The 12,147-nt window shown below is 58.4% G+C and overlaps 4 protein-coding genes across 4 annotated transcripts; 1 reads left to right on the top strand and 3 right to left on the bottom strand.

Annotated features, from left to right (window-relative positions):
• Positions 1 to 420: 420 nt before the first annotated feature.
• Positions 421 to 1,808, top strand: THITE_2115098 (uncharacterized protein). Its single transcript, XM_003653029.1, has 2 exons — positions 421 to 735; positions 827 to 1,808. Exons 1-2 carry the CDS (start codon positions 534 to 536, stop codon positions 1,609 to 1,611), a joined length of 987 nt encoding a protein of 328 aa, XP_003653077.1. The 5' UTR covers positions 421 to 533; the 3' UTR covers positions 1,612 to 1,808.
• Positions 1,809 to 2,136: 328 nt separating this feature from the next.
• Positions 2,137 to 2,295, bottom strand: THITE_2045623 (uncharacterized protein; the record flags this gene model as incomplete). The annotated part of the gene is made up of 1 exon (XM_003653028.1): positions 2,137 to 2,295. A coding segment is annotated over one exon (159 nt), but the record flags the coding sequence as incomplete, so codon positions are not given.
• Positions 2,296 to 2,893: 598 nt separating this feature from the next.
• Positions 2,894 to 6,222, bottom strand: THITE_2115097 (uncharacterized protein). Its single transcript, XM_003653027.1, has 3 exons — positions 5,833 to 6,222; positions 4,166 to 5,741; positions 2,894 to 4,111 (listed from the first exon to the last, which is right to left on the bottom strand). Exons 1-3 carry the CDS (start codon positions 6,108 to 6,110, stop codon positions 2,999 to 3,001), a joined length of 2,967 nt encoding a protein of 988 aa, XP_003653075.1. The 5' UTR covers positions 6,111 to 6,222; the 3' UTR covers positions 2,894 to 2,998.
• A 1,692-nt stretch (positions 6,223 to 7,914) lies between these two features.
• On the bottom strand, positions 7,915 to 11,554 carry THITE_2115093 (uncharacterized protein). Its single transcript, XM_003653026.1, has 6 exons — positions 11,295 to 11,554; positions 11,172 to 11,196; positions 10,976 to 10,993; positions 10,771 to 10,901; positions 8,188 to 10,611; positions 7,915 to 8,108 (listed from the first exon to the last, which is right to left on the bottom strand). Exons 1-6 carry the CDS (start codon positions 11,435 to 11,437, stop codon positions 8,042 to 8,044), a joined length of 2,808 nt encoding a protein of 935 aa, XP_003653074.1. The 5' UTR covers positions 11,438 to 11,554; the 3' UTR covers positions 7,915 to 8,041.
• Positions 11,555 to 12,147: the final 593 nt, after the last annotated feature.

The raw sequence follows: 12,147 nt of genomic DNA, 5'->3' as shown, positions 1-12,147 counted from the left end.
AGTCAGAAATCCTCCGACAATGCCAAACATCAGGTAAGTTACATCAACGTTACCTAACCTTAAACTCCGGAACGCGGCTCGGGAACGGCAGGGCTCTGCTGACCCGCTCGGTCGGAGTCCGATGTGCTGCAGAAGCGAGGCACAGCGCTCTTGCTCTGTGCGGAACTCTCCAAACGAACCCCGATGCTTCGCCACTGCCCACCCGCAATATCAATGATGCGCCTGCCAAAATCGTAGCTACCAAGATCGGGTAGGTACAGCTACAGTGCGCTAGAAGCTGACCTTCGTGCTGCCTGTTTGTGCTCATTGCGGAGAGCTCCTGCCCTTCTTGCAGGACTGCTCCCTACTTTTCCCGGGCTGAGTTGGGCACATCCCGTTTCGTGCTCTTCCGTGGACTTCTCGGGCTTCCTCATCCTCGAGCGTGTTTCTCTGAGCAATAATAGGTGCCTGGTATAGGCTATCCTGCCTGCCTACCTTGCTTGGTAACGACTCATCGATCAGAAAAACTGCGAAAGCTCCTTCAGGACCGCACAATGGCGTCGTCGACTACACCCTCCGGGCTCTCCCCCGACCCGTCCTCTGCCCTAGTATCCGGCACATCCTCGGGCACGTTCCTGCAGACGCCTAGTCACAGCAGCAGCGTCACCGTGGAAGGACCGGAAGAGCCCCGCAAGATCAGGATCCTCGGCCTGCACGGCATGGGCACGAGCGCTGAGATATTCAAATCCCAGACCTGTGTGTACTCCTTTTCGTCGTGTAGAAACCTGTTTTCCTGGCCCTTTCGCAACACACGAGACACTGACAGGGTCCCGATCCCCTTAAACAGCGGCCTTTCGCTCCAAGCTGCCGCCCCACTTCACCTTCGTCTTCATCGATGCCCCCTTCCCCTGCGCCCCGGCGCCCGGCGCCGAGGTTCTCTTTACAAAGCGCGCCTACTACGCCTGGTGGAAGGACCAGACCCCCAACGCAATCAAGCTCTCCCACCTCGCGGTGACCGACTACATCGAGCGGCACGGCCCCTTCGACATCCTCATGGGCTTCTCGCAGGGCTGCGCGCTGATCAGCAGCTACCTGCTGTACCACGCGCGCGAGACGCCCGACAAGCCGCTGCCCTTCCAGGCGGCCGTCTTCATATGCGGCGGCGTGCCGCTGCCCGCGCTCGAGGACCTGGGCGTCGACGTGACGCAGCGGGCCCGCGACATCAACGAGAAGACGGCCCGGGGCCTGCGGAAGAAGGCGCTTTACCTGTTCGACTACGCCGCCAACCCCAACCTGATCGAGCGCGGCGTGGGCCTGTGGGACGACGTTTCCGACCTGGTGCACAAGCCGGACCAGATGCCGGACGAGACCGACGTGTTCGGGCTCGACTTCACCACCATGCCCAAGGACTTGCGCATCAAGATCCCCACGGTGCATGTCTACGGGGCTAAGGACCCGCGCTGGCCTGCCAGCCTGCAGCTGGCGCATTTTTGCGACCAGCGCAAGCTCTACGACCACGGTGGCGGACACGAGATTCCTCGGACCAGTGAGGTGTCCTCCAAGATCGCAGAGTTGATCAGCGGGCTTGTCGAGGACACACAGCGCGAGAAGGCACCGGCGGTGAAGGAGTAGTGGGCGGGAACACGGAGTGCGAGGAGAGACTGGGCAAGTAAGGGAACCGGGCTTTCGTTGGGTTGGCCGGCGTAAAAGATGCGTTCAGCGGTTCCGAATTATCGATCATGGGGATGGAGACCTCACGCTGAACGATGAACCAGGGGTTAGAGCAGGTCCATTATTATTATGAGCGAGCAAGAAGGAAAATAGAAATTCACAATGCCCATAGCCGGGGCATCCAATGCTCCTCTTCAACGATCTCTCTACGAACTTCCGGAATTCGTCCCTCCAATGTGCATGTTGTTTATTGCCCCTATCATAGCACCCTCCAGTTAGCTCCGCGATCAACTACCCCCAAAACGCAACTGTAAATGCTCCCCAAATCGTTTTCCAAATAACACACCCCCTTTACCTATTTAAGTTTACCGGGAATTAACATAACGTTCGCGATGACGAACTCCCTCCATTCAGACTCCGTCGCATGTTCCTCCGCTCCCCCATCCCGACCCGGCAAACCCAACCCTCCCAAGGGCCAACCAAATATCAACCCCCTTCCCGCGCCATGTCCAGTACATACGGCCACAGGCGGTAGAGAATTCGGGATCCCGTCCGCTCTCCCCTAGACAAGCTACCGACCGCCGAATTAGTACTCAGGTCGGTGACGACTGGGGAATCCTCGGTGCTGTATGTCTTTTGCCCCTTTTTTGTCCGTTTTGCCGGTCAACTTGTTTTCGGCTTCATGTTCTTCTTATTCTTCTCTGCGCGGCTCTCCTCTCCGGTCAGTTCCGGTTAGCCACTTCCTCCTTTTTTTCTTTTTTTTCCTTTTTTTTTTTTTTTTTTTTTTTTTTTTTTTGGGGGGGGGGGGGGGGGGGGCGGGTGGGGGGGCAAGAAGTGGAGCACCTGGGCAAGAGGTTACCGGGTTCGTCTCGTCGGTGAGAAGGTCCCCGAGCATGGACCTGGGCGTCTCGAAGCTGGTTTCCACCCATGTACTGTAGCAGTGACTGTTATGGGACATAATGTAGTTCGTTTCTGCATGGCACCGACGGCGAGTTGGGTTGGGTTGAGACACAGCAGCACTCGGAAAAGGGAACTAGAATCGGGCGAGGGCTTGGCATTCAGGGGGCGACATGACCCATCGACGTACACATCACGCAGCCACCTCGATTTGGCGTTGGGAATATCCTGCTTCGCATGAGTTGGCCTACTCCGTAGTATGTGCTGTGTATCTCCCTCGTTCTCTGCCTACGGCGTCTGAGGGTATCTCTCCCCACCCTACCAGTGTCTAAGCCCCCCATCAACGACACAGCACTTCTTCCGCGGGCCTAGTTCATACTGCTTAGCTACTTCATAAAGGAGCTCCTCTCACACCCCAGTTGAACACACCGCCAACCCTACTGCGTCCCACTCACTTCCAAGCACTCAATCCCGCCCATGGATCCTGCTGTCCCTGTGCCGGCGTTTGGAGGTGCTGCTGCGACGAACCCGGCCGCCCGGCATTCGGGTCGCCCGGGTAGTATTCCGAGCCGTAATGGATCGTCTGCTGGGGACCGAGCGGGGGAGGCCCGGGCGGTGGCGGCGGCGGCACAAAATTTGGTGGGATGTAGCTGGCGTGCTGCTGTTGCTGCTGTGTTGGGGGTTGTGGTTGCTGCTGCTGTTGGGGCATCGCGGCAGGGTTGCCGTACGTGCTGTATCCTGTTTGCGGGGGGAAGGTCGCCTGTGTCGGTGGCGGGGAGGCGGGCCCGGGGCGCATGGGCCCGATGTTGAAGGTGCTTTGTGTGGGCGGCGGAGACGTTGGGCCGGGGATACGGCCATGCGAGCTGGGGTTGTAGGTGAAGGTCTGTCCCGGTTGCTGCATGTAAGATTGCGGGGCGGTTGTCTGCGTCGGGGGAGGGGAGCTGGGGATCTGGTATTGTCCAGTGAAGTTTGTCTGAGGGTACAAGGGTGTCGAAGTGAATGTGAGTGGCGCGGGTGTCGGTCGCGTTGACGTCGTCTGCGGTGATGTCGGCGGCGCCTCCAGCGACATGCGTTCCATCAAGCCCCTTAGTCTCTCCTGCTCCAGTGCGGCTTGTGCACTCTTGCTCGCAGCACGGTCTTGCTCGATCTGCTTTAGAAGCTGGGCGCCTTCTGCCCTTCGGTTGTTCACGAACGTCTCGACGTTCTTCTCCAAGCTCTCGACCGTCTCCTTCATTTCCTGATACCAGGTCTTTGCGCTCTGCAGACCGGCTTCCAGATCCAAGAATTCCTGGTACGCGCGCTTGTATTTGCTGATCACCGCCCCTCTCTGCCGCTGGAAGGACTCGTATTTGCTCTGCTCTGCCCGCACCCTCTTGTCTTGCAGCAGGCCGTTAAACGCAACAGTCAATTCTCGCATCAGGGCCGCCTGTTTGTGGGTCGCCTGGACCAAGCGGTTCTGGTATGGTCGGTACTTCTCGAGCTCCTGCTGGAAGAGCTGTTGCTCGTAGTTGGCGATCGACTTCTTGTTCAGGATCAGGATTTGAGATATGTCATCATTGTGCGCCTGCTGCTGTCAGCTCCGTTCTCACCAAACCGATTGCCACAACGAGGAATATACCTTCTCTTTTAGGTCCTTGAGCACTTGAATGCGCTCCCTCTTGATGAGATTAAGCTTCTTGAGTATGTCCTCCACCTTTGCAATCTGCTCAACAACGCTGGGCCCGCTGTCGTCGAAGTCGGCGTCCAATAAGTTGGGCTCAGAGGACGGGCTGTTTGCGCTGCTCGATTTTCGCACCTTCTTCACGGCTCGTTGGAATAGGGCATCGACCTCGCCGGTCTCGGCAGCGGCGCGCATCTCGCTGAACTCGGCTTCATTCTGCCGCAACTTCGTGGCCAGCTGGCCGTCGCTTCTCGCGGCCTCCTCCAAAGCTTCCCTGTAGTTCCGCATATCACTCCTCAGAGTCGTGGTAAGCCGCGAGCTCGGCTGCTGCGTCCATTCCGACCCGTATTTGGACCTCATCTTCTCGCAAACACTCTCCTCCATGTCCAACTGCTTGCTGCTTCTCTCCAGAGTCGCCACGATGGACTGCTTCTGCTCGTGCAGGAAATCGAAGATCTTGGAGGGGTCTTCGTGGTCGGCGACATCGACACACCAGGTCCGGAAGTCCTCGTCGGGCAGAATCTCCTGGTCAAAGCCGCCTTTCAAAATCTGCAAGGCTCCGGGCAGTCTTAGATAGTCCAGGCTCGCGGCCATCTCGCTGTTCGCAGCGTCCACCCTCTCGGTCTCTGCCCTCACGAGCTTGGCCTTTTCCTCGTCGTACAAGCTCGCCGATTCGGTAACGGCCAGTGGTACTATCTTGGCAAAAAGATCCGGCCCGGTAATCCGCTGAATATCCTGCCCCGCGTAAAGCTCACTGACTGGTATGGGCTTAGCTGCGGGCAGCTTGGAGACGGCCGGCACGCCTGCCGCGTCAGGCACCGGCTGGTGGTAAATGAAATCGTTGTCTTTCGTCAGCTCCTTGAGCTTTTGCTGAACCTTCACAAGGTGCCTCTTCGTGATTTCGGCCAGGACTAGGCCGCAGTCCGCGGTTAGATTTGAGCTGGGGGGTACAGAACTAGGGAAACTATTGGCGGTTTTGTTGGCCTCCCGGGCGTGTCCCTCGGCGACCTGGAGACGAGCGACGGCCAGACCGTGCGAGTTGGCGTCGTCGTCGGCAAGCGCCTGGTAGTACTGCGCGATCGAGTTCATGAGGTTGAACTTGACCTGCACCATCAACAGCCAGACCTTTTCGAATATCGCTTTGGTGACGTTGTCCTGCACGCCCTCGAGAGCTTGTCCATACAGCGTTGCGGCCTGGCTCGCGAGCTTTGCCAGGAGGCCAATCTTCTTCTGGTCAGTGATCTGCTTCTCAAGGAAGACCTCCTGCGCCTGTGCCAGCATTATGTTTATGAGCGTCTTGACCGTGTCCCTGCTCAGGTCGGAGGACGGCGCGTGGAGGAAGTTCTCGTTGATGTAGGTAAACATGCCGGCCGAGGCCTGGAACGAATGGTAGGCCTGCTTGAGCCCCGACTCTTCACTGCGTGTCCGGTTGGCAGCGTGGCATGACAGAACGGCCGAGATGTTGAAAATAATGGAGGCCTTTTCGAAGGCCAGCGAGTACTGCGACGTGGGCTTGTGCGTGAAGGCATCGAACCTGCACCAGAAGAGTGTTAGCGGCGAGAAGCGAACAAGGCCGCGGTGGGAGGAGCGGCACGAGTGAGGTCCTGGGGACAGTCGCTATTTACCACGTAAACAACACCCTGATGTGCTGCTCGTCGATGGGGAAGCGCAGGTCTAGCAGCTCGAGTTGGCCATAGTAGCGGTACAGCAGATCCCTCCCAGCGGTGCTGTCCTTCCCAGCCCCGCGCATGTCCTGCCGTAGCCGGTTGAGAGTGGCGCACTCCTCGGCATACCGCTCCGGATCGTCGCCGTACGTGTTCTTGATGTACGCCTTCAGCGGCGTGACCCAGTCGATCTCGTTGGTGGCCTTGAGGGGCACCGAGATCATGGGCGCTTGCGCCATCTTGGGCAAGGCGTCCTGGTCTCCGTCTGCGCGCGGCAGGACGGCGATGACGAGCCCGGACCTGGCACCGCCACTGTCGCCGAGGGATGTTGAAAATGGCGGTCGAAAGAGCTACCAGGTGGATTTCCGGCAGGAGCGCAACGCGCGTGAATGATCCGCTAGTACGGTGAAGGTCAGGTAGAAGAGGTACAGATAGTGACTTGTAAACTCGCTGCGTAGGCGGGGTTATGAGCCTGGGGCTGCTGCTCCGGGGTTTACGTCAGGGTCAGGGCGTCCGACAGGGATTCGTGAGGTAACTGGTGCACATATCCGAAGTCCAGTTAGATTCCATTCAGCGCAGCGTTGTGAGGGTGCGAGATTTCTTCCGATGGCGCTGTGTAAGCTTTGGTAGGTATGGAAAGCGTCAGAACACCCTTCGCAGATTGCAGAGTGGGAGACGGCAGACAGCTGGCGCCGCTGACCAAGTACTTGGGGTTGCAGCGACAGTACCTGACGGTACGGACCTGTTCTCTGAACGCAGCGGAGATGTCCATCCATACATTAGTGGGGCCTCCTGCTGCCTAGTAATGTGAACGCCTGCCTGCTGCACCTCACCGTGATACAGAGGCATCTAGATCCCTGGCCCCCGTCGGCTATTAGTCGCCAGCCGCTGACGGAGGAGAGCCCGCGCGTTTCGAAGAGAGAAGGTTTCGCGGTTGGTCACCAGGCCAGCCGCTGCCCAACGTAGCGAGCGTTTGCGGGGTCGATGTATGAGACCAGGCAGGCGCCTAAAGCGGTCTTGCAGGCGCCGATGCCGCCGTCAATCATCCATTCGCTTTGGAAAGGGCAACCCCGCGCTTACTCAACTGACCGCCTCGCTGCAATGCTCTTTATCTCTTCACACATCACACAGTTTTTCTAGCCAACCACTTTGAGAGCATTCAGTTTGTTCATGCATGATGACCTGCAAGGTCACCATAAAAAGGTGAACAAATTCTCGTCAACCCATCCGGGCTTCCCTGTCGACGTGCTGCGGTAGCGTCGTGTATTACACCAAACGTCGTTTATTACACCAAACCTTTCTTGACTGGCCGTCCTCGGATATTAACGAGGCCGACGGATACGACACAGAGCAGACGCCCAAACCTCGCCGCAGCACAGAGCAGCGGCCGCTGCTCCAGAACCGCCAGCCAAGAAACCATCCCCAGCCAGCGATTGGTTCCGAAGCATGGCCAAACGAAGCGCCCACGACGACAGGGGTGTACGGTGCGCTGTAAGGAAGTCGATTGGTGGCTGGTGCTCGCTGAGATGCAGTGGGATGTTTCTCGAATGGCGAACCAAGTGCGGAGCAAGAGGGTCATAGCCTAAGAGCGCAGCGCAGCGGCCCGGCCCCTCCCCTCCTCAACTTGCATCCGGCCATCTGAGAAGCAACCCCAGAGCACGGCATCAGATGAACCTTGTTCGGGCGGAAACGGAGCTCCACAGGGGAATTGAAAACATGATGCGACCATCCTGTTCCCGTACAAAAAAAAGGGCGTCTTTACATTACCCCCAGAAACACATTGGAGCATCCTGTCCGCTCATTCCATCCATGGGGGGCTAAATTGTGTTGCCTGCTCAACAAGGAACTCCGTAGATGGCTGCGCCATGACGGGTTGCGCGGCCCAATCTGCGGCCCAACCTTGACCATGTTGTGCATCGCCAATGCCGACGAGCGTTGGAATCAACCGCGGCTTTGATTACGCTGGCGCCGACTTCAATACAGCAAGCGAAACGTACACTACTCGTTCACCAGCAAAGCGAAACGTAGGCTACTCGTTCATGGCAAATAGATGCTTATTAGAATGCTTCTCCCGCCAGTTGGCTTCGGTTGCGCAGCATCGGCGCATACACCCCTTTTCCCACGCGCCCTTGCATCCCTTTCACCCCTTTCTAGCGCGCCTACCCCGCCGTCAACCCAATGGCATGCCGTCGAGGCTCATCTGCATCGGGTCGCCATTAATGCCGAAAAATTGGAACCTGTACTCCAGATCAGAAGCCGTTCATCCCCATCGAATCAAGCAAAAAGGGCGTAAGTGTAGCCTAGGTAGGTACTCACCAGTCCTCCACGTTGAGGGTCGCCGGTACGGCCTGGCCTTGGGCAGAGCCCGTGCTCCAGCTGTCGCTGGGGCTCTGCCCATCAACCATGGATGTATCGAACCCTTGCCACATATTGCCGCCCTGCTGGGCCTGGCCCTGTTGGAAACCAGCAGCCATGCCGGGCTGCAGCATGGAATTCTGCTGCAGCGGGCTCCCGCCCTTCCCCCTCTTAGGCACGTCCGGGCCGAAGGAGGTTTGTCCGCCATCGGCGGGCAGCCCTTGCATATTTTGGTTCTGCATCTGCGCCACAACGTGCGGATCGACGCTCTGGTGCGTTTGTTGGGGCGAGGATTGCTGGAATAAGGGAACTTGAGCGCTCTCCGGGAACAGCTGGTCCGGCTGGAAATTCTCCCAGATGGCCTGCGACAGGTTCGGCGAATTTCTCGTGACGAGATAGAGATCGGGAGGAGTAGCCGGCACCGAGAAGGACGGGTTAAACGGAGTTGCTGGTCGCGTCTGGGGTCGCGACGCCGTTCCCCCCATGAATGTGTCACCGTTGCGAGCATGTGGCGACACGTGAGTGGGAGGCGCCATGGCGCCAGACGCCGGCTCGTTCTTAGCCATGAGGCTCGGAGTCTGCGGTCTTGAGCGTTCATACGACTCTGGCGGCTGGGGAGTGCTCACGCTGAAGTCGATGGCCATCTCATCGTACTTTCGCTTCTGCTCTTGCCCGTAGCGTTGCTGCTGCTGCTGTTGTTGCTGTTGCTGTTGATTCTCAAGACGTGCTAGGCTTTGTTGTGCCTTGTGGTGTCTCTTGCCCGCCGCCTTCTGAAGCCTCTCCTCGAGTACCTTGTTGCCGAGGATGGACTCGAACAGCGTGTGCACCATCTTACCGACAAGCCAGACCTTGGAGACGTCCTTCAGGGCGGTCATGCAGGTCCGTATCCGATCCTGCGTCACCTGCTGGATGGATGGCACCGGCGATCGCATCTGATAGACGTGCATGATGAGGGCCGAAAACAAGCTGTACACGACGAAAGCGGGACAATACCGCAGCTCACCGCGCGCAGAAAGGTTCTCGATGATGGACGTAATCATGGCGGCCGCCTGGAAGGCGATATTTCGCGATGGATACGCGGACTCATCCGAGAACCGGTGGGAGCCACTCGGCGGCATATGCGCCCGATGCAGCAAGCAAAGGGTGGTGTAGTAGTTCGAATGGAGCAGAGCAGACCAGAAGTGGTGCTTCGGCATCTCCCAGTACACCAGCTTGGGGCAATTCCGGAGCCAGTCGGCGAGCGCCATGTCGCTGTGTGTTAGATCAATTGAGTTCTGCCGGCGCCCCTTCGCTGCGACGGAATACTGCTGCGAGAGCACGATCCCCATGATCTCGCACAGCTTGACATACTGCAGGAAGAACTGCACGTGGACCGGGTCAGGTGGATATTCGCTGGGCTGGTCGGGTTCATCTTCGATGAAATCGTCCTCGGTCAACATCTCCACGTCCGAGTCATCGAGATTGATGTGGCACGGCCGGCCGAGGGCCACGGCCACGGACCGGTCCCTCGTGAATAGAGACCACCAGATCCGCTTCCATAGCCGCTTGTCCGACTTGCTCAGTTGTGATCCTTCCACGGAACGATGCATCCCCGAACCTTGCGCCACGATGGTGGCGACACGGGTCCAGTAAAACACGTTCTTGGTGACATCCTCGGGGCCCTCCCAATACCAACCCATCAGCAAGAGAGACTGCACGATGGTCACTCGGTCGTCCTCATAGTTCGCATCGTATAGTGCCTTTGCTCTCTTGTAGAAGGTCAACGCAGCAGGCGTTGACGAGCCGTTTGCATCCATCAGTTGCGGGTTGGTGCAGACGCGACAGCCGGCCAGCAGCATGGCCTGCAGTAGCAGCAACGACGGAGGGTTCTTCGGGTCCCTATATCGGCGCATGAACTTTGTCCTGTTGACGACTGGGACGATCGGGTGGACCCAAGTGAAGTAGGACTCGACCAGCTCGTCGCAGAGAGCCCTTGGGGGCAGCAGAAAGGCGCCTCGCTGGTGGAGAATGTCGATCTCGATCTTGTCCAAGTCGGTCAACCGCGCTCTCGTGCCCCTGATGTTCTCCGGCAACGGGTAGTGCACCACGTCTCCGTCGCTCTGGCGGTCGTGGACCAGGAGGGTGAGGTTGGACGACTCGCCCAAGTAGGCTACCCTCCCGGCTTCGGTGATGGGTGCCCTCGTGAATTTCGGCTTCATGACGAGGTCCATGTAGTTGGCCAGCGTTGCATTATCAAACTCCTCCTTTTTTTGCTGCTCGGCCTCCGTGTTGGCAGTCGATGGGGTGCCTGCCTGGGTGTGATAAACAGCTGGAGGTCGAGTCCCGCTCGGGAACGTGGTGCTGCCGGGCGGAAGAGGGGACCGTTCGTCGTGTTCTCCGCGCTCGCTGCAGCCAGGTCAGCACAAACAGCGTTTATCGTGCTAGACACGCAGCACGGCCTGGCGGTCGGTCGGCTGGTGACGCGGGAAGCGGCAGGCCGGGCACCTGCGGCCTCTAGCGTCGCGACCAATGCGAAGGAAACACTTCTTGGGGCGACTGCTGTACCTGTCAGAATCTCGAGTCGATGAACCGACGGGAGGTGCCTTCTTCCGTTTCGGCGTCGGGATGCGACATTCTATCTGGAACGCGACGCAATTGGTACACGGCACACCGAGGCTGGCGGCATCGCAGCGGACCTGCAGCAGACGGGACGTAAGCATCCATCCACGGGGTGAACCTTGTATTTCCGGTGGTATGAGGGCATCCGTACTTTGCGGGCATGGCAAGTCTGGAAGAGGTGACTGGTCAGCTCTCGATGCTCAAGATAACCGCAGATGAGCCGAGGTACGATAGGCGAGAGTGTCGTAATCGGACAGAGAGCCTCGGAGCGGCTCCATCCAGCCCACTGCCCGACACAGGCTCCTGGAATACTAAAGCAAATCCCCAGAACTCCGCCCCGTACTCACCTCGCATGCTCTCGAGGCTCGCTGCCTTTTCGCCGTAAGCCAAGTCACAGGGTCAGCGCAAACGGGCCAGCCAGCTACCTCCTAGTGAAAGCCAAGGAGAGCAACGACACCAACTATACCGACCTCCTGAAGCTCACATGTCCCGTCGCCGTGGTGGTTGTCGTGGTTCCACCCTGCGTGGACGGGGTCACGGATTTTTGCGACGGCGATGTCGAGAGCTGCTTCGGCGGCGTGTCCGCGGCCGGAGGAGGGACGTCGAATTCCATCTTCGGCGAAAACGTAGCGAGCGGGGCGAGCTGGTTGTTAGGTTGTTGAAGTGCGGCGCGGAAAGTTGTTGAAAGGGATGCGTGTCACGGCGTCGAAGAACTCCAGCCGATCGACCCGGCCTTCCCGCCGTGTCTCGCCGCCGACCTCTGATCGGCCTCGAATTCTGGAAACAAGTTCGACGTTTCAAGCAACAGCAACGCTGCAAACGCTGCAGCAAAACCGGGTTATCTCTGCCTAGACATAGAGGGTCGAGGTCGGAGGACTGAGCGAACGCAGTCGATGCAAATCTGGCTCGTAATGAGTCTGGATCAAGATGCGATTCATTACGAAAGCGGTGTTGAGGCACGAGTCGAAGCACAAGTCGATGCAAGCGTGCTTTCCAGGCTGCGGAGGGGCAAGTGGGTGGGTCCACACAGTGTGGCACTGCTACCCCGGATTTCAGCATCCCCTTCGGGCAAGTCTTGGTCGTTTCGACTTCAGAACCCTCCTGAGCAGTCCTGCAGGGAGTTCACTCGCACCTCAGGAACAATTGCTGCCTCCCCGTCAATAGTAGTTCAGTGAGGTACAGATCTCCCTAGGCAGCCTGCAGCCCTCGTTGCTGGATAATCGGGCCAAACCGGCGCTGGAGCGTTTCTCAGCTCCTCACTGACTGTTCATCTGTCTACATGCTTCTACGGAGTACTGTGTAACTCACAGAAGGTTGCCAATT

Source organism: Thermothielavioides terrestris, chromosome 2, assembly GCF_000226115.1.
Source record: "Thermothielavioides terrestris NRRL 8126 chromosome 2, complete sequence".
NCBI classification, from domain to species: domain Eukaryota; kingdom Fungi; phylum Ascomycota; class Sordariomycetes; order Sordariales; family Chaetomiaceae; genus Thermothielavioides; species Thermothielavioides terrestris.
Note: the sequence above shows the minus strand (reverse complement) of the source record. Positions and strands in the feature narration are given on the sequence as shown.

Excerpts from the sequence above, each read along its gene's own strand:
- THITE_2115098 (XM_003653029.1), top strand. The coding sequence starts at position 534 with ATGGCGTCGTCGACTACACCCTCCGGGCTCTCCCCCGACCCGTCCTCT. Across the intron at positions 736-826 it reads GATATTCAAATCCCAGACCT|CGGCCTTTCGCTCCAAGCTG; the intron begins GTGTGTACTCCT and ends CCCCTTAAACAG.
- THITE_2115097 (XM_003653027.1), bottom strand. The coding sequence starts at position 6,110 with ATGGCGCAAGCGCCCATGATCTCGGTGCCCCTCAAGGCCACCAACGAG. Across the intron at positions 5,742-5,832 it reads ATCAGGGTGTTGTTTACGTG|GTTCGATGCCTTCACGCACA; the intron begins GTAAATAGCGAC and ends CTTCTGGTGCAG. Across the intron at positions 4,112-4,165 it reads TCAAGGACCTAAAAGAGAAG|GCGCACAATGATGACATATC; the intron begins GTATATTCCTCG and ends TGACAGCAGCAG.
- THITE_2115093 (XM_003653026.1), bottom strand. The coding sequence starts at position 11,437 with ATGGAATTCGACGTCCCTCCTCCGGCCGCGGACACGCCGCCGAAGCAG. Across the intron at positions 11,197-11,294 it reads GGACATGTGAGCTTCAGGAG|GCAGCGAGCCTCGAGAGCAT; the intron begins GTCGGTATAGTT and ends TACGGCGAAAAG. Across the intron at positions 8,109-8,187 it reads ACCCTCAACGTGGAGGACTG|GTTCCAATTTTTCGGCATTA; the intron begins GTGAGTACCTAC and ends TCTGGAGTACAG.